At 44.9% G+C, this 19919-nt stretch overlaps 2 protein-coding genes and 1 long non-coding RNA gene across 5 annotated transcripts; 1 reads left to right on the top strand and 2 right to left on the bottom strand.

The window, feature by feature from the left end:
* Positions 1-1649: 1649 nt before the first annotated feature.
* SYF2 (SYF2 pre-mRNA splicing factor) lies at positions 1650-7789 on the bottom strand. Of its 3 annotated transcripts, none has more exons than XM_029949411.1 (7): positions 7681-7789; positions 7333-7452; positions 5013-5138; positions 4437-4554; positions 3997-4087; positions 3140-3319; positions 1650-2158 (listed from the first exon to the last, which is right to left on the bottom strand). In XM_029949411.1, exons 1-7 carry the CDS (start codon positions 7705-7707, stop codon positions 1993-1995), a joined length of 828 nt encoding a protein of 275 aa, XP_029805271.1. In that variant the 5' UTR covers positions 7708-7789; the 3' UTR covers positions 1650-1992. The 3 variants fall into 3 exon arrangements, with proteins under 3 accessions (XP_029805271.1, XP_029805269.1, XP_029805270.1); XM_029949409.1 differs by having other exon boundaries at positions 3140-3238; positions 7681-7765; XM_029949410.1 differs by lacking the exon at positions 3140-3319 and having other exon boundaries at positions 7681-7765.
* Positions 7790-8459: 670 nt separating this feature from the next.
* Positions 8460-13469, bottom strand: LOC115299847. The gene is made up of 3 exons (XR_003912362.1): positions 13405-13469; positions 11843-11989; positions 8460-8501 (listed from the first exon to the last, which is right to left on the bottom strand). It is a non-coding gene; the product is annotated as an uncharacterized LOC115299847 (long non-coding RNA).
* Positions 13470-13542: 73 nt separating this feature from the next.
* Positions 13543-18844, top strand: LOC115298657 (pre-mRNA-splicing factor SYF2-like). Its single transcript, XM_029947680.1, has 7 exons — positions 13543-13652; positions 13855-13968; positions 15649-15774; positions 16308-16425; positions 16516-16606; positions 17483-17581; positions 18083-18844. The coding sequence occupies exons 1-7, from the start codon at positions 13632-13634 to the stop codon at positions 18246-18248; spliced, it is 735 nt and encodes a 244-aa protein (XP_029803540.1). The 5' UTR covers positions 13543-13631; the 3' UTR covers positions 18249-18844.
* Positions 18845-19919: the final 1075 nt, after the last annotated feature.

The following is a 19919-nucleotide window of genomic DNA, read 5'->3' as shown; positions in this document are numbered from 1 at the left end:
AAATTTTGCCACAAATTCACCAAAAAAATCAGGGTTCCAGTGGGTAACAAAGAACAGATAATTGATACTGGGCAGGCAACTAATAGGTTTATAAGCTACTCTTGCATTCTTAGAATAAACCTTTCTGGCTTATAGTGAACTATGCTTTTAAGTACCTTTGACAATGTTCTGACTTTTTTTTCCCCTTGGCTATTGCAATATTCAAGACCAAAGACTTGAACAAGATAGTTTAAATGGAAATAGAAACATATTCAATATATTTTTTAATGTTTATCTATTTTTGAGGGGAGAGAGGTCACAGAGAGGAAGGCACAGAATCCAAAGCAGCTCCAGGCTCTGAGCTGTCAGCACAGAGCCCGATGCAGGGCTCCAACCCACGAAATGTGGGATCATGACCTGAGCCGAAGTCAGACACTTAACTGCGCCACCCAGATGCCCCCAATTCAATATATTTTCAGAGGCAGTATCAAGGCCTTTTGATGAGACCTGATTAACTGCACATGCAGATGCTAGAACCAGAAACAAAATGAGTGCAGAAATAGTGCGACGTGTGTGCCCCACACGCACAGGCGAGGCAGAGCAAGGCTCTTCAGCAGGCTCCACACCCAGCAAAGAGCCTGATGTAGGACTTGATCCCATGACCACGAGATCATGAGCTGAGCCAAAATCAAGAATTGGATGCTTAACCGACGGAGCCGCCCACGGACCCTGACTGCTATGTAAATTCCAGATGGGAATAATCACCAGTGGTATTCAATGGTCCTCAAAAACAAATGCGGATAGATTTATAAAATTTTCTCAGATTTGGAATGCCTTCATTAGGTAGTTAGCATTGTATTCAACACATAGTAAAAACCGTACCAATCTGTCTCTCTGAACCTTTCTTAAAACTATTGTGATAAGTCTTTACCTTTCAGCTACTATAATATTTACAGACAAAATTACACATTTAATTGCTTCAAAATAACATGGGACTCATGGAGGGGAAAGGAGATAGAAATGAAGTGAAACCAGGGGTGCCTGGATGGCTCAGTCAGTTGGGCCTCCAACTTCAGCTCATGATCTCACATTCATGGATTCGAGCCCTGCGTTGGGCTCTGTCCTGACAGCTTGGACCTGGAGCCTGCTTCGGATTCTGTGTTTCCTTGTCTCTCTGCCCCTCCCACCTCATGCTATCTCAAAAATAAATAAAACATTAAGATAAAAAACTATGAAACCAGACCTGCTGGTTGATGATTATTGAAAAAAGGGCATATGGGATTCATTGTATTACTGTCTTCTATGACCTGTTTTGAATTCCCCATAAATGAAAAAGGTTTTAATGTTTATGCAGTGAAAGCATAGTTTAACATACATATATACAAGTGTGTGTGTGTGTGTGTGTGTGTGTATATATACACAACTACTTGTGCTAAACAATAGTGTTGAGTAGGGATTCTGTCCCACAGGATATTTGCTTTTTATAAAAGGAATTGTATATGTCAACATTCGCAGGAAGACAGTTCTGCTGCTTCCTGAACCCGGCTCTAAGCAGCCGTGGGTAGACAGACCCTCCTGTAGCCACGGCCGCCTTCCTTCCTCACTGCACAACCTCCAAGGGCTGCCGAGTTCAGCTCTAGATCTTGTCAAATTCATAACAGTACTCGAAGCAACAGTGACTGCATTTATGGATGCTGCCAATAATCTGAAGCCCAAATGCTTCAAAGATCAGTTCATGTACATTTAAAATACATAGAAAAATAATTGGGATTTATACAAAGCAGATTTTTACAAAACAAGTACACTACATCTTAAAATACATCTTCTATCCAAGCACAGAAATGGGGGGACGTACATGGGAGTGTACGTTTAAGAACAACGTTTATTTCTAAATGCTGATTAGGAAGGCATCGTGGACTGACTGCTGATTTCCTGGTGTAACCTGAAAGAGAACTTCAAATTGCCAGCATTCATGGGCTTTTAAAAACAGTTCCTGACAGCTCCTGAAGGAGATTAGACCGCTGTTCCTCTTTCCAAATTCTGTTTAATTTCGGCTGTGTATTTCCCATAGAATCTTTCTGCTTTCTTGTTGAACTTGGCGTTCCTTTCATTAATGTAGTCGATGTCTGCATCGTCGTTGTAAGGCCGTCTCCGGCTGTATTTGTCTCGTTTTTCAATTCTGGCAGAAGAAAAAAATTTACAAAATTCAAAATTGCCTTTTTTTTAATAAAACATGAACAAATAGCTATAAGTACACTTATAAACCAGTACATTTAGAATAGCGCGCTTGGGGGTGGGGGCAGTTTTCATCAACATAAAGTTGAAACTGCTAATTGACAGCACCACCCTGGGTATGAACCCTGAAATTAAAAAAATACAAACTCATCTTCAGAATGCTTCTAAAAGAGCAGCAATACATTGTTAGCAACTGGACACATGAAATCTTAAATGACTACAATATTTATATTAAAAATAACCACAGCTAATATGGAGTCTGAATGTACTAGATACTGTATGTATGTGCTACATACTATTTTTTTAATGTTTATTTATTTTTGAGAGGGAGAGAGCATAGGTGAGCATGAGTGGGGGAAGAGCAGAGAGAGAGAGAGAGAGACAGAATCTGAAACAGGCTACAGGCTCTGAGCTGTCAGCACAGAGCCCAACACGGGGCTCGAACTCACAAACTGTGAGATCATGACCTGAGCCGAAGCTGGACACTTAACCAACAGAGCCACCCAAGCACCCCCAAGTTTTCAAAGTTACATATATTAATTCCTAACATATAAATTCATTCCGCTGTGCCTAATACTCAGCCATATCAGTATGAAGAAACACAAATATAACAAAGGTATGTTTACTAGAACATTCGTACTTCTTTGAATAATGAACTGGTGACGAAGGTGAAAGCCCTTGAAGAAGAATTTTCTTTGGACTTTTTCCTGCTTTAGTTGTAACAACTCAATTTCAGCAATATTTCGCATCTCCATCCCAAATCGCACGGACTCGATGCACACTTGCTGTCCGCCCCCAAAATCACAACGGAGGCCAAGTCAGAAATGAGCAGCACGGCATCTGCTCATGCAGCTCGCTCTCCGCACACTACGTCTGTTCTGTCATGAAACGTTTACACTGTCAGGCCGCCGTGCTGAGTACTCACTGCTTCTCCAGGTCTGTGACCATCCTATCCACCTCCTCCGAGGAAGGCACGTGTGTTCCGTGAAGAAGACTGTTGGATGTTGGGAAAAACTCCTCTCCGCTGGAGAGACAGCAAAGCAGACTCACAGTGACACTACACGGTTCCACAGTTTCACATTTCAAGCTAAACCACCACTCCCGGCTGGTGGTAAGATACATACATACATTTACCTGGGAGAACACCTTAACCTGTATTCTGCTTTTTTAAAGAGAAGCTGGAATTGGAAGGGACCTGAGACATCACCCACCTCCTCCAACACCTCCTTTCTTCTGGTGAAAGGGCCAAGGGCCAGAGGTTAAAGGACTTGCTTCTAGGTTCAGGTTCTCTCTCTTCCCACTAAAGGGAAGGGGTCAGCGACCCTCTCACCAGGCCCGGCCTCGGCCACACCCATGGGTTCCTGCCTCCTTCATGGCCGCCTTCACATCACACCAGCGGGGCAGAGTAGTTGTGACAGAGACCCAAGAGTCCACAAGGCCTAAACTATCTGCAGAAGCAGCTCACCCATCCCAGCCTTCTGCCTCCTGAAATATCTGAGTCGCTATGAGAATCTGGTTGTTAAACTCAACACCCAGCGAGAAAAATAACCAGGTGGGAAGCTTAACTGCTGTGGAGTGAGCAATAAATAGTATTGGCAAGGCCAGAGAGCACTGAGGCAGCCGCTGATGACCTCTACCCAAGCACGAAGATGTATTTGTCTTTATGTATGTGCCTGCGTGGGTCTACACACCACACACACACACACACACACACACACACACACACCCCCCCCCCGTCCCTTCAGAATGAAAACAGGACTTGCATTAATCCTGTCAACTCACTGTTTTTCTCGCAGTCTCTCATACGTCTCCATGTCGGGTTTGATCTGCTTGGTCAGCCGATGGTACTGGCGTAACTGGGCAGCGGCATAATCTAGAAATAAAAGGAGCACCAGGAAAGATAGATTTCCCAGTTCTGTCATTACGATCCAGAGAAAATCAAAATCTGTAGTAGCAATATTTGCACAGGACCCCAAGCCGAGCCTCTGCCCTGAAGGTGACGATGACACAGGCTTTTATGACTTTGACCACTAAGAATAAAAGCATCCAGCTGATTCAAGTACAGCCTTTTTTACTTCTGCCCTAATGAGACATATTTGTAGTTTTCTTGGGTTCAGGTCTCCCGGAGAACATTCCGTGAAGGGGCACAGCCTTTCTTAAAACCGGCCACACTAAAGGTAATGCTTACCTAGCAGGGCCGGTCAGGAAAATACCAGCTTTACCTGAGAATCCCAGGTCGGGGCTTTTCCTCCTCTTTCTCCTCTCCCATCTCTCCGCGTCCTCTGCGCTGATCTCCAGCAGCTTCACTTTCTCGTAGTCTTCCCCTCTCGCTGCACATTCCTAAACAGAAAGAAACTGTTAATTCCTGCAATTATGAGAAAAGCAATCATTCGATCCATTTTAAATCAACGCTGAATAAAGATACCAAGCAATACTTCAAAAATAATGATTAACCCTTGAAGCAAACCTGGGAACTTACTATGGTAAGAAGGGAGTGCATCAGTTTAAAATACTTATTCAATGTTTCTCAGGTGTCAGATCCCCTTTTAAATGTTTTACATGCATTTAATTCGTAATTAGCTCAAATAATTATTACGGTCCCCATTTCACAGACCAGAAAACAGAGGCACAGGGAGCTTAAATAACTCCCCCAGAGCGCCGCCCCTAGTACAAAGCAGAGCCGCCACGTGGACTCGGCAGTCTGGCTCCAGAGCCAGGGCACGAAACCACCGTCTGCTGTCTCGATACAAGAGAAGAATTGGATAAACAACTTATAGAGACAGCGGGTAGAACCTAACCTTCTTCTTTTCTTCTTCCTGCAGTTCCCACTCCAGACGAGCCTTTTTGGCTTCCCAGTTAGCAGGTAACTTGAGTCTTTTGTCTTCTTCAACAACTTCCTGGTGATTTAACTTACGAGCCTCATTCTAAAACCGTAACACAAAAAGTCTGTGAGCTGAGACACAAAAGCAAATCCAAACAAAATCTTGCCCACTCTGAAAAAGGTCAGGTAAGACACATTACCGAGGGGACTCTGTTACCCTAAAAGCACCAGACAGACAAGGATATTAAGCACGAGAACACACTGTGTATGTGTACGGTCAAGAAATGTGCTGGGCTGCACGGGGTAGGGGCCTGGAGGTTACCGTCAGCTCTGCCTCCGTTTAGCCACGTGACCATTTTGCACTTGGGGTTGGATTGGACAAGGTGCGAAAAGTGGAGAAGGCGTACTCCTTCTGGAGACTCTGGATGGCATGAAATAATATTACATCATATGAGGAGAAAGATGTTCTACTTTCAATTCTCTTTTAATCCTGATTAATTCAAGGGGGAAAAAAACCTCAACTTGGGGCCGAGGGCTTTAGCACCGATCTTAGTATCGCTGGCCTTTTCCAAGTCCCTCTTTTTTAAATATTTTAACAGTTTACCTTATGGCAAAGGAAAGGTATTTTCCATTTTAATTACTGTGTGAAGAATGTGATTTAAAATGAACTTCACTGGGGCCCCTGGGTGGCTTAGTAAGGTGAGCAGCTGACTCTTGGTTTCGATCTCAAGGTTCAGGGGATCAAGCCCCGCCCCGCCCCCCCACATGAGGCTCCGCCCTGACAGTGCTGAGCCTGCTTGGGGTTCTCTCTCCCTCTCAGCCCCTCCCCTGCTCGCACATGTGTGCAAGCTCTCTCTTAAAAACAGACTTAAAAAAATGAACTTAACTGCACAAAGCCAAGTAAGTATATCATCTTAAGGACAACATACATAAATGCTTCTTAGGTCACAGGTTGGTGGCAGTCCAGGAAGCCATGCCTCCTAATTTCCAACGACATATACTTTACACAGTCCCTCCAAGTAAATACTTAAGTGTGTTCAATTCTTTAGTAACTTTCTCTAGGCAAAGAGAGGCACTCCTTACAACTACCATCCCTCTTACTTTCTGGTACTCCTGCCTCTGGCAATGCCCTCCAGTCAGAGACACCAAAAACACACCTGCAGCCAAACAATGTTGTGTTCAGTGCACTGAAGGGGACAGCAAACCACGGGGAGCTGCAGGCATTCCAGTGAGAGGGTGCGACGGGGGGCTGGTTACGGGATTTAGGTTTATTTGTACCAGGTGACTGGGGTCGGGGATAAGGTTCAAGAGAGTGTGGCTGTGCTCTGCATTAGACACTGTCAGAAAGACAGGGCATTCGATGACTGGGTGTCACAGTTCTTCTACAGGATGAATGGGGGGAGACTAATTGGTCCTAACAATCACTGGCGTTAGCAGAAGGGGGCAATGTGTGGGCATTTCTGTGGTTTGGACAGTCTTGTTTTTGTCTCACTCCACCAGCGTGACGGAAGTTTCTGAAAGCGCAGCCAAGCTGTCAGTCAGGTGACTTAAGCCGCCTTGTCCTTCCTCAGCTCCAATTGCTGCCAGTTGTTTGCTGCACTCTTAGCTCTAACAGGAATTTCCTTACTTTGCATCTGTTCCCTCTGCTTCCTCCAGCTTCTTTGTCTGGTAATACCTTACACATCTTTCACATCAAAGTTTAGGGGTCACCTCTTACAGGAGGCACTCCCAAGAACCCCTCAAACGGTGTCCACCTCTCCTCTGCACTCCCAGGGCACTTTGTTCCTAACGTTAGCCATATAACCCTGGCTATAAACCGATCTCCTCTACTTCAGAGCAAAGGCGGTATCTTAATCATCTAGCTCCCCACCAAATAAGTGAGCCACTGACACTACAGACTTGCAGAGATCTGCTGGTATTTTTTGAATAAACAGGCAACCAGCTCTCTTATTAACACTGGAGGAGTTTCTTCCAGTCTCCAGCTCTACATAACCCCGAGGTCCAACGAAGAGCTTGTGAGACTACACAGCAGGAAGGCCGTTAGTAATAGAGACCGCCCCCCGCCCCAAACCTAGCCCAGATTAGTTAAAGCAGAAGTGGGTGGGAGGAGGGCTGGAGAGAGCGTGTATTTTCAAAAGTGATCGCAATCTGTTGACCGGGTCGAGAACCGCCAGGACAGAGATTTCATTCCACTCAGCCGGTCTGCCAAGCACCCTTCTGAAGCTTTCCGGTACCTCCGCGAACCGGCACGGGCCTGTCCCAGGGGACCAGCCTCAGCTCCCTCCCGGGCTACTCACCCGCTTCAGGTGCAGCTCCCGGAACTTGCGCAGCCTCTGTTCGCGCTTCTGGGCGGCCAGCTCCGCAGCCGCCGCCGCCGCCAGGGGCTGCTCCCCCTCCTCCGCGCTGCCCACCGGTACCTGCGGCGAAGAAAACCCGTCGCAGGAGGGGTCGGCTCCGCTTTTCCCGGACCACCCTGGCCGATTCCCCGTCGGTGCTGAGCGGCGGGCCAGGCCCTCATCCCAACCCCCACCTCAGTGTCTGCGCCTCCCTGGCCCGGCACCCCGGCATCTCCTCCGCCCCTGACCTTCGCCGTCCTCCGGAGCCTCCCCACACAAAAATCCTTGGGTCGAGCCGGCAGAACTTACCTTTTCGGCTAAAGTTGCAGCCGCCATCACAGCCTCTCCCTCGCCACTTCCGGCAACAACACAGACCACTTCCGTCCGCCTTTGGCCCGCCCCCGCCCATATATGAAAAACATACCATGAGCCCCGCCCCTTCCCAGCGGTCTCTGGAACTTGGGACCAATCCCTGCCCCTTTTAGCAGTAGAAAGTTTTCGATTGGGTAAGGGCTTGCGCAGCCTCAAAAGGCCGCAGAGGGAAGGGCGGGGAGGGGTGAAGTGGGAGGAAAAAGGCCGGAAGCGCCCAGAAGCGGACGGCTGTGAAGGGCCGGCTGAACCCGGGCTTGGTAGAAAGGCACCCCGAGTGCGTGCCACTGCCTCGAGCGGACCGTGTTTCCCGTTCAGCGCTCAGCCTCAGTGTCATCGCCTGCGAGGCAGACGTCTCCTGACTACCTTGGCTCCCATCAGCCCCTGATACTGTCACGTGGCACCATTTTAATGCTCTTCGGTAGTGGGAGATATGTTTCTCTTCTGTGCCTTCTTTTCCCCCATTGGAGAATTGTATAACGTTTCTGGACGTGAGAGACCATTTTGAGAGAAGCTCCGTTTTCCTTTTTAAAACAAACAGCTAATGAACTCCACCACTTCTTTGCTCCCCTCCATAAAGAGCGTGTTCAAGGGGTACCTGGATGGGTCAGTCGATTGAGCGTCCAACTTTGGCTGAGGTCATGATCTCACAGTCCGTCGGTTCGAGGCCCGCATCGGGCTCTGTGCTGAACGTTTGCTCAGAGCCTGGACCCTGCTTCAGATTCTGTGTCTCCTCTCTCTGCCCCTCCTCCGCTCTCACTCTGTCTCTCAAAAATAAATAAATGTAAAATAAAAACCTTTAAATAAATAAAGAGCATGTTCAACTGATAGTATCCACCTGTTAAAGTAGCTTAAAAAGAACAAAGGTACCAAAAGAAAAATTACAATTTAAAATGCCCTAAATTCCCTCCCCTCCTTGCACTCTCTCTCTCTCAAAAACAAACATTTAAAATGCCCCAAATTGGCGGATGGACGACAAGAGGTAGAGAGAAAAAAATTAACTTAAAAAAATAGCGCCTGGGTGGCTCATCAGTTAAGCGTCGGACTTTAGCTCTGGTCATGATCTCATAGTTCGTGGGTTCAAGCCCCGCATGGGGCTCTGTGCTGACAGCTTGGAGCCTGCTTTAGATTTTGTGTCTCCCTCTCTCTGCCCCTCCCCCACTTGTGCTTTGTCTCTCCCTTTCTCTCTCAAAAATGAATAAACATTGAAAAATAAATAAATAAGTAAATAAAATGCCCCAACTTAAATATTTGGGATATGCCACTAACAAACAAGGATTTTCTCTTCGATCCCGAAATAAAAAGCATTGCTCCTTTCCCCTTCCTCAAACCCAACAAGAGACAAACTGGATATTGCTGAAATCAGATTCCTAATTTCTCTGCTATTGCTCAATCCTTAAATGTCTTACTTGAGGCACTCTAACCTACAGCCCTTCCACTGGTTTCCTCAAAAACCAACCACAGGCTTTTGAGGAAGTAAAACAGCTCACTGAATCCCTGCTTTGGGGCACCCCAATGATCGATTGCCCTTCTTCCTCTTTGTTCACAACATGAAGGTAACGCTTCAGGAGTTCTGACATAGAGACATGGAGACCAACACAGGACTTTAGGGTACTACACTCAGCAGCTGGATCCAAGAGCCAAGGGACCGCCATCCTGCATGAGAGCTTTATTTTGTCAGAAGACACAAAAGAACTAGTCATGGGTTCCCCTTTGACCATTTAAGGTCCCCATTCAATGGAAACTCTTATCTGCTAGCAAAGTGACATCCTATGCCATTCTCCTGCAGTCACCTTCAAACATCTGTCACCAGATGCTGTTTAAATCCTGCTACTCTTTTTTATTAACTTTATTTTTAAGTAATCTCGACACCAAACGCAGTGCTCGAACTCACAACCCTGAGATCAAGACCTGCAAACTCCACTAACTGAGCCGGCCAGGTGCCCCTAAACTCCACTACTCTTTTGCCTCTTCCCTCTGACGCGATCCCTCATGGCTATATTATGGCAACTGGTCCACTATTGACTCCTGGACTAGATCTTAAAGAAAGTCCCATTGAAAATGCTGAACTAATTTGGTTCACCAATAGTTCTCATTTAAGGGGTAAAACAGGAAAATATCAGGCAGGATATGCTGTAGCCAGCTACAGACACAATGGAGACTCATCCTCTACCTCAACTGTTTTGTTTTATTAGTATAGTTGACACACCATGTTACACTTGTACAACATAGTGATTCGACAAGTGTATGCATTCTGCTGTGCTCACCACAGGAAGAAAACGTTTTATTCCATCATCCTTCATCACTCTCCTACTTCTCCTATCCTATGATGGTTATTCAAGCTCAACTGTCCAAAGTTTCATTCGCACGTGATCCTGATCCTCGCACTCCTAATTGTAGAAATACTTGTGTGAAGTGGGGAGTTTCACAAATACTTAGATGCCTAAATACTTAATATTTAGGGAAACTCAAAGGCTATGTGAGCATATAGGATGGTTAAGCCAGCTGAAATATTTGGGATATTCCTCCTTCTTGGTGGAATTCTCACGGCTTTTGCTCTTTGATACAAAGTCACTTCTCTGCTGGGGATAGAATCCCTTCTTTAATAAACTCCAGTTCTGTAGAACTCATTTAGGTTAACGACAGATACAACTCTGGGTTGCTTTGCCTCACATTTGTTCCCAATGCCCTGGAGCTCGTCTATAAATTTCCCCAATAGAGACAGGCAATAAATCTGCAGAAAATGCACAGCACAAGTAGCATCGTGTAATTTTTAGAAAGTATTTGTTTGGGTTTCTGCTTATCCTATGGTGTCGGGTCATGGGATGGACACCTGATGGAAATGTGTTTCTGCAGGAGGCCCCACTCATTTGCCCAAAATAAAAATCAATCCAACTGTTGAATATGTGGACAACTTCCACTCTCCAGCTCATCAGAATTACTATGGTGGATATAACCACTTCACAGGGGAGGTCAGAAGGACGTAAAGCAACAGATTAAGGAGGAACATCCTGAAAATGGTATCCTTAGTACATCTGACATGACCAACACGGATCCAGAAACCTGGCCTATGCCACACACGATTAATGATATGGGACATAAGAATTATTTTTCTGTTAACCAAACTATGCAGGCAGCCCATCAAATTGTTAACCAAAAAAATCTTAAAAACATGACTGTTGGAACCATGAATGGCTATACCCAGATTTGGGATGAGTTTTAGGTGCCTTACCCCAGGTTATGGACATTTGAACACCCAAACGCCCCTACGTTGAGAACAACAACAAAATTCACTCTAAACAGAACAACCCAGTTACACCCGAGATGTGGGATGTGGGATATCTGGAACATGGTAAGCATTCTGTTATACTGAGGGAAAGTGACTGGTTTGGCACGAGTTGGTCACACTGTCCTGGTGTTTACCGAGCAGCCCTGAATGGAACTCAGCGGTTATGTGGCACAGATCTTTGGCCATGACTTCCAACTGGATGGTTAGGTCACTGCACCCCGGTTTTCCCTGGGCACAGGGAGAATTCATCCCACCATCTTTGTTCCCTCTGTTGGCCTGGATGTTATAACGTACATAGAGGCTTTACTAAATTTACGACAAGCTTTAAATGATACCCAACAAAGAATGTTGTGTGTTCTCACCCAATAAATCTGCTACTGTGTCATCTTTACTAATAATCATTAGGAGAAAACAAATAGATGCCCTAAATTATCCTTCTACATAGTCATTTTATACCTGTGCGATTGCAACTGTAGGGTAAATTTCCAGGTGTGTAATAGTCTGGCCAAAAAGTAAATACCTTTGTAATTTTTATAGATATTGCCAAATTGCACTCCCTAAGAGGTGTATCAATTTTCAGTCCTACATGACCTCTCCATTTGATCTGGGCTCCTTCAGAGAATGGTGCCTGGGTTCAAAAAAACAAAACAAAACAAGCATCGCAGGGCACCTGGCTGGCTCAGTTGGAAGAGCGTGCAATTCTTGATCTCAGGGTTGTGAGTTTGAGCCCCATGTTGGGTGTAGAGATCACTGAATAAATAAATAAAGACTTTTTAAAAAGCTCCCAAGAGAACTAGTTGGAATCCATCTTACCTTTTATGACTTAGCCTCAGAAGTCACACAGTGTCACTTCTTCCATGGTCACATATTCAAGGATTAGAGACATAGATCATACCTTTCCTTGGGGAGTGTCGATGTTGCATTGTAAGAATAGCATAGGACAGAAGATCTTCTATCATCCTGGAAAATTCATTTGGCCACACAACTCTCTCTGTTCTTTTTACTAAAGCTATTTAAACATAACTTGAACAAAGAGTTCATTAAGACCTCAAAAAATTATGAAATTGTTACCATATCCCATGAAAAGAATTGTGCTAGATATTGTGTTTGCTCCTTTACAACCACCCTCCTCCAGTGTCCACTCTGTTCTGCACCCACAAGTGCTGGCCTGTATGGACGGCATCAATAAGCTCTCTTGGTGATTGCTCTCTTCTCATTGGGCCTGCCAATGAGTGGCATCTACGGAAGAGAGGTCTGGGAGAAGTGAGGTCAGGATACTTATCCCCTGCCTGGATTATGGGTTGGTTGCATCTCTTTAGTCACAGCCTCTGTCTGAAGACCCTCCCTATCCCATCCTTCCCTTGCCTCTTTAGGATTAGGGGTAGCAATGGCTTCCCTCTACTGGAATGCCTTCCCTCTGCTGCTAGGCCTAGAATGCTTCACTTTCTTTTGCTGGTTTCTCTTAACCCAGTCTACAACTTTGTAAACAGTCATTCAACTCTCCTTAATTACTTGGTTTCAGTTTGGAGGGCTCTGATAAAATATTTTGTAAAACCTGTAATTCTGATGTGATCTTACTGAAAATAATTTTGCCACTGACATTTCTGTGTTCCTAAAAAATATAAATACTTGTAATATTCCTCTGTCAATTCATCCATATGCAGAAAAAATAAAGGCCTACATTTGCTGCTTTAAGACTAAGAAACTAGTCTCTTTTAAATTAACAGCACCAAACAAGTAATTTCACACTTTACACTTAAGTAAACACAACAAAGAATGAAGAGCTATACAAGGGGAAACTGACCCTTAAGGTGGTGGCAGTTGGGGCTTCCCTGAAGGAAGACATTTAAGAAAATCTCAGACAGAAGGAGGGCACATCTAATGACAAATGATAAAAATCAGCAGTTACTCATCATTTGCTATGGACCAGGGACTAGTCACAGATATGTCACCCATATTACCTAGTTTGTCCTCAAGCTAATATGTGACATGGGTATTGCTTTATTTCTTTTTCATATATGAGGAAGCAAAGAATAAATTAGTAAATAAGAGCGATTATACAGTTCATTATTGAATGAATGGCAGATCTATAAAGAATGGTGTTCTGTGCAGAATTTTCAGAAGAAAGCCAAAGCCTCAAATTAATCCAAGAAATGTTACCGCATCATGAAGATGCTCCAGATCCCAAATAACCCCCAATTTGTTCCTTCCTTTCTATTCCTTATTCAGAAATCTGAATTACAAGGCTGGTCAGTTGACGGTCACAACCTGTGCTCTGGGTCGCTTTCTCATACATTTATTTGGTGGTTTATTCCGTTTTTCCCTCTTCCTCCTTAACTTCCCCAACACCATTGACGCCCAGCTTCCGATTTTACCTGTGTTGGCCATGTGGCTCCACTCAAAAGCGCCTGCGCACAGGCCTGACCCAATCGGATACCACCCAAGGCTGCGGCCGACGGGGATTGGTTCCCCATCTCCCAGAGTAGCAGAAAGGGGCGGGGTTTCCCCGGAAACCTGTGGCTCCCGGCCTCCGGAAGTGAGCGAGAGTCGGCAAAGTTATTTGTTGTCGCCGGAAGTGTGGAGGGTACCGCGCTGCCGGGGGATGGCTGCTGAGGCTGATAAGGTGGGTGGCAGGCTTTGTCCAGGGGCTTGGGATAGGAGCGTCTGCCGGTAGGGCTTTGGCCTTGACCTAGGAGCGATGCCACAGAGGGAGGCGCAGACACCATGGGGTCGGGGCGGTGTGAGAGCTTGGCCCGGCCCGGCGGGGCTGGAGAGAGGGGATCGGTCTGGGCTGCCCCGCCTCCAGCCTGTCCTCCTCGCTGCAGCTGCAGGTGGACAGCCGGGAAGAGGGGGAGCGGCCGCCGGCCACGGCCACTGAGCTGGCCGCCCAGAAGCGCGAACAGAGGCTGCGCAAATTCCGGGAGCTGCACCTGAAGCGGGTGAGTAGCCCCGGAGGCATCCGAGACTTGTCACCCAGGCAGCCCTGTGCACCTTTGTGGAGGAACGAGGAAACCACACCAGCGCTCTTGACAGACCCGCAGGGCCGAAGAAAGATCTAGCCAGCACACTGGCATCACTCTGAGAACCCTTAAAAAATGCTCCTGCTTAGGCCTCACTGCCAATGTCCCATTTAATCAGTTTCTGGGCCCAGACATTGGTATTTTTCTTTTTAAGAGATGTCTCCCCGGACTCTGACTCTGCTCTCAGCCTGTGATTCTGTCAAACCCTCCTTATGGAAGGAGATGCCGCGGACCGGAAATGGAAAGAAATTTGTCTGTTGTCACACAAGTTAGCTACTCATTCATTGTACAGAAAACTGCCCACCACCCCCGTGGTCCCCCCAGCTTCTAGTGTGTCAGAGCCCACTAGATAGTGCTGTTACACTGGCAAATATGGTAAGTCTTCTGCCTGGTTATGGAGGCAGATCCGTAACCAGTAATGACTCCACGACTTGTAAATGCCATTGTAGAGCGAGGAACAAAATGCCTCTCATACAGAGAAGGACAAAAACAAGTAAAGACTGATGGGACAGCTGAGCTGCTTGAAAGATGAGTAGGATATTATCAGACAAGGAGTTGGGATGGAGAGAAGGAAGCAGTGGAAAGGCAGAAGCCTCATTAGGGTGGGGGTCCCCCAGGAAGCTGGGACAGGGTATGTGTGAGGAGTTAGGTATCTGTATTTGCTAAAAAGAACTCAATCTAAAAACTGGTCAAAGACGCACACTTCATTTGAAACATTCTGTAGAGAATAGGGTGGATGATGTGTGAGGAATAATATAATTCGAACATCAGCCTTTTGCAATCTTTAACACATCACTGCATCTAGGTAATCCGTAACTGCAAACATCACAAAAATGGAGACCATCCAGAGATTACAGGTCTCTTGATAGAAGTAAAGAACACAAGTTCCATATACGTAGATTTATTAAAAATAACCTGAATTGATGGGCACCTGAGTGGCTCTGTCGGTTGAGCATCCGACTTCGGCTCAGGTCATGATCTCATGGTTCATGGGTTCGAGCCCCACATTGGGCTCTTTGCTGACAGCTCAGAGCCTGGAGCCTGCTTCAGATTCTGTGTCTCCCTCTCTCTCTCCACCCCTCCCCCACTTGTCTAATCTCTGTCTCTCAAAAATAAAAACATTAAAAAAAAAGATGAAAATGGTATGTGACTCTCAGTATTTGATTTGGTGTCATTCAGTAGCATCTAGAATCCTCTCAAGTAACTCTGTACAGTGGAACTCATACTGGGGGAAGCCCAGTTTCATCCGGTCCTAAAAACCTTGGCTTACATCTCACAGCCAGAGAGTCAAGTCAGTATATCCCTCAGGCTTCTTCTTCCCAAACCATAGCTCTTCCCATCCTTACCACATGGTTCCTTGAAGGTAGTGAAAGAATATTTAAGCTATAGGTACCGGTGTTTACCTCCTAGTCTCCCCCTCCGTAGAATTCCCCAGCACAAATACACACGTAAAACTCTCTAGCAACTCCCTTCCTTTCAGGATAAAGTCCCCCCACCAGAAAGTCTCCTTTGGATGCCTGTCATTCTAGGAGACAGGTCATGTCTATTTAAATTTGTTTCCATACCTGTGCTGACAGACTTTGTGTGTCCTGGTGATAGAATGAAGCTCGAAAGTTAAATCACCAAGAAGTTGTAGAGGAAGATAAAAGACTTAAATTGCCCGCAAACTGGGAAGCTAAAAAAGCTCGTCTGGAATGGGAGCTACAGGAAGAAGAAAAGAAAAAAGTAAGTACAACTCCATGCTCACAAGCTGTGCGTTCCAGTGCCGAATTGTGTTTTGTCACAGCCGTGGAGGGCACGGTAGGTGAGCGTTCTGGCTCTGGGTGCCTCCACTGCACCTTACAGAGCTGTGAGAATAAAATATGGAAAACACTAGAAACGGTGCCTGGCGCATCGGTAGAGAGAAGTAAGTGATGCCTGAGGAACTGTGAAGCTCACAAGTCTCTCGTGTATCAGTTCCTGGGTGAGCAGCTCCAGTGACCAGGCCTGATCCACCTGCACGGAAGTTGGGAAGCGGGCAGCCCTGCGCCCAGAAAGGAGGGGAGAGAGGATTTTAGCAGACACCTAAGGTGTCCACCGCAGCTGTTTTTGGTGTCATCGTTACAGATGTATTACTTCTCAGGGATGTAGCAAGTTCCACAATTTTCTCTTCGGCCCAATCAACTTCCAGTCTTGATAGCAGTCTTTAGGCCTTTCTTGATTTTAAAAGCATCAAAGGATAATGTAAAGAGAATAATGGGATTTTCCCCCCTTTTGAGGAATGTGCAGCAAGAGGGGAAGACTACGAGAAAGTGAAGCTGCTGGAGATCAGCGCAGAGGACGCGGAGAGATGGGAGAGGAGAAAGAGGAGGAAAAGCCCCGACCTGGGATTCTCAGGTAAAGCTGGCTTTTATTTCATTGAAGGTGCCTCTTAAGTAACAGGTCTAATAATGCCCCATCTAAAATAGTCTTGGGGTCTCATTTTAGATTATGCTGCTGCCCAGTTACGCCAGTATCACCGGCTGACCAAGCAGATCAAACCTGACCTGGAAACATACGAAAGACTGAGAGAAAAACAGTAAGCCAGTGTGATTCAGTGGCGTATTCTTTTTTTTTTTTTTTTTTTTTTTTTAAGAGAGAGAGAGACAGTGTGAACAGGGCAGAGAGAAAATTTAAGCAGGCTCCATGCTCAGCACGGAGCCCAACATGGGGCTCGATCCCACAGCCCTGGGATCCCCGTGACCCTGAGACCATGACCTGAGTGGAAATCAGGAGTTGGACGCTCAACCGACTGAGTCACCCAAGCACCCCAATAGCCCATTCTTTTATATGCTACTTGGGCTTGAATTTAAGAGTGCCAGTTCTGGAGCTTTGCTTCCTGGCCTTGGGTTCTGGCTCCACCACTTACTAGACCTGTCCTACAGTTTTTCTTCATTTCATCTATACACAGAAAATAACAGTAATGCTTATCTCATAGGATTATTGTAAAGATTAAGTGAATTCATGAAGTGTACTTAATTTTTGACACATAGTACTGAATACGTGTTACCATCCTCATGACTATTACGTTGCTATTCTGTGTCCCTTCCCTGTGGACTTGGGCAGTGGCATTGCTAAATGACACTCTTTCTTTCGCTAAGACAGGTAGTGTGCCTAAGACCGTTTTAGTGTGGAGAGAGCACTAAACTATGCAGAGGACACCATGTTTTCATTCAAGCTCTCTTTCACTGTATGAACTTGGCCTCCCTTTGTGTCCATTAGCCTCTGGTCCTCAGCTGGTGCCTCATTTGAGTACTGGAGTGTATAATTTCTTAAATACCTTCTTTCGGGTCGGATTTATATATCCTTGAAATCAACTGTGATCACAAAGACTTCCACTTTTGCCCACTAAACATTGTCCAGTTCTGACGGTATAGAATCTTCATGGTGTTGCTTACATCCTGTTCTTTCTCAGCGGAGAGGAGTTCTACCCAACATCCAGCAGTCTTCTTCATGGAACACACGTGCCTTCCACAGAAGAAGTTGATAGGATGGTCATAGATTTGGAAAAGCAGTAAGTACTATAATGCAGCCTTCAGTTTTAGATTTCATTCCTCACGACAAAAATAACTTTGTGGTCTTTAAGAGACGCAGTGGGGTAGATGGTAAGGAGCACCTGAATTACTAGTTTCAAGAGTGATCCCATTCACCATCACTTGTCTATTTGTGTTCTGCGTAGGATCATTATTAGGCAGAACCAGCGGTACGGTATACTCTCCCAGGAGTATATCACTGCCCTTGTATTTCAGCATGAACTTGGGGTATTTCCCCAACTTCAGCCTAAATCTGGAGTACGGTTGACTTATAAATTCAGGAAAAATCACTGAACATATTTCTTTGTAGAATTATTTTCTAAAGATACTGCTTTCAATCTTACTATGAGAACAAAAAAAGATAGCATGGAATTTTGTATATTTGTTTCCATTACTGAATTCTATTTTTAACTATTTGAGCAGGTTTTATTAATATCAAAAAAAAAGCAAATTTTGAATGTTATAATTATTTTTTCCTCTAGAATTGAAAAACGAGACAAATATAGCCGGAGACGTCCTTATAATGATGATGCAGACATCGACTACATTAATGAAAGGAATGCTAAATTCAACAAGAAAGCAGAAAGATTCTATGGGAAATATACGGCTGAAATTAAACAGAATTTGGAAAGAGGAACTGCAGTCTAATCTCCTTCAGGAACTGTTTTCACTGCCAAATTATAACAGTAAATCAGGGCTCTATTAGCTTTCTTTTTATAATTTGTAAAGAAGTGTGCTTTGACTATTCATTTTCCTGCTTATTTATTACTCACTCGTTTCAGAAAAAATATGTCTTGTATTTTCTGTATTCAAAGTGTGTGCTTCATGTGTGTACCCTGCTGGGCTTTAAATTCCTGGCTACAAACATGTGAATCATCATCCTTAGATTGATCTTTTTGGACTTGACCTACAGTTGAACTTGGGAGCTTCAGAGACAGAATGCTAAATTGGCACTAACTGTTCTTGTAAACTATGGCAGGTGGTGAAAGGAAGGGGACAGTGGCTACTGGAAATCACCTTCACACACACCGCCGGAAGCAGTCACAGTTAACAAGTGCTTGCCTGCCCCCTGCTCCACGCCATGGCCCACGTACACTTATGGGGCAAGCACAGAAGGTAGGAAACTGATTCTCTAATGACATTTTGTAAATACACCACTTTCAAAACGCAAATTTCCCTTGGAAGAAGGTAAATTAAAACATTTGGTCAAAGGACTATTAAACATAATACAATCTTTTCTCAAAGCCTAATTGAAATGTTAACCTTATTTCAACTGTTACTGAAAAATTAGGACATGTAGTTTGCGTAGAATTATGGGAAATATGGGACAGAAAACCTGAATGCCAGGAGTTTCCCCTAAAAGTAGAGGAGATCGTGTCAGCTGATGTGAATAAAAAGACTAGGACTGGAATCAGGAAGTTGGGCACACCAGCCGGAAACTGATTTAGTGAATGATGATGGGCTGATGAAGATGACAATACAAGCTATTACTATTAATAATAATGTGTCCTGTGAATAGGGACATTCGAATACTGTACATTCATCCAAATATAGAACGAGGCAGATCCGTATGAACATGAAAAGATGCTCCTATCTAAAGAGGTTTGTAGAAGGCATAGAAAAATCCAGCATGTACACTATTTACAGTTGCTTCTGCAGAATGTAAACAGAACCAGTAATTTGACTTTGACTTCCTCTTCAAAATAATTCAAGACAAATACACACTCATGCTGCCCAATCTTCTCAAAAAGGTAATAATCTGCCAGTTGTATTCAGTTCACCAGTATTTCTAAAGAAAACACCACCATTGTACTAAGGGAAAAGAGGAAGGAAAGCTTAGTAGGGATAGGATTCAGAGAGGTCCCAATAACCTGAATTTAAAGGAAAACTAGATTTCTCTAAAGGAGAAAAGCACTCCCAGCAGCCCCTTGCTGCTTCAACCAACAGATGTTCGTATGATTTGAGGACAACTCTGAAGGTGACTGGATGTTCAAAGCCACTAATTCAAACAAGCAATACTGTACTAAGCACAGTATAGGAAAGGTTCATTTTGAAGAGCCAGCAGAGGAGGCACTGGAAAAGAGCTCAGGAAATTGATCTTCAGATAGTAGATGGTAGTTACAGGTAGTGAGAGTGGAGGAAATTGCCAAGAAAGCCTGTAGAGGGAGAAGCAGGCCAAGGATAAATCCTAACCATAGGCAGGGCAAAGGACAAAGAGCCAGTGTAGAAAACGGAAGAAGTCAAACTAACTAATACCTATAAATCCCTAAAGATAATGTTGAGGACTTTTATAGAGAAAGCATGAAAAGCAGGCACTCT

The sequence above is a fragment of the Suricata suricatta genome, chromosome 8, assembly GCF_006229205.1.
Source record: "Suricata suricatta isolate VVHF042 chromosome 8, meerkat_22Aug2017_6uvM2_HiC, whole genome shotgun sequence".
NCBI classification, from domain to species: Eukaryota; Metazoa; Chordata; class Mammalia; order Carnivora; family Herpestidae; genus Suricata; species Suricata suricatta.
Note: the sequence above shows the minus strand (reverse complement) of the source record. Positions and strands in the feature narration are given on the sequence as shown.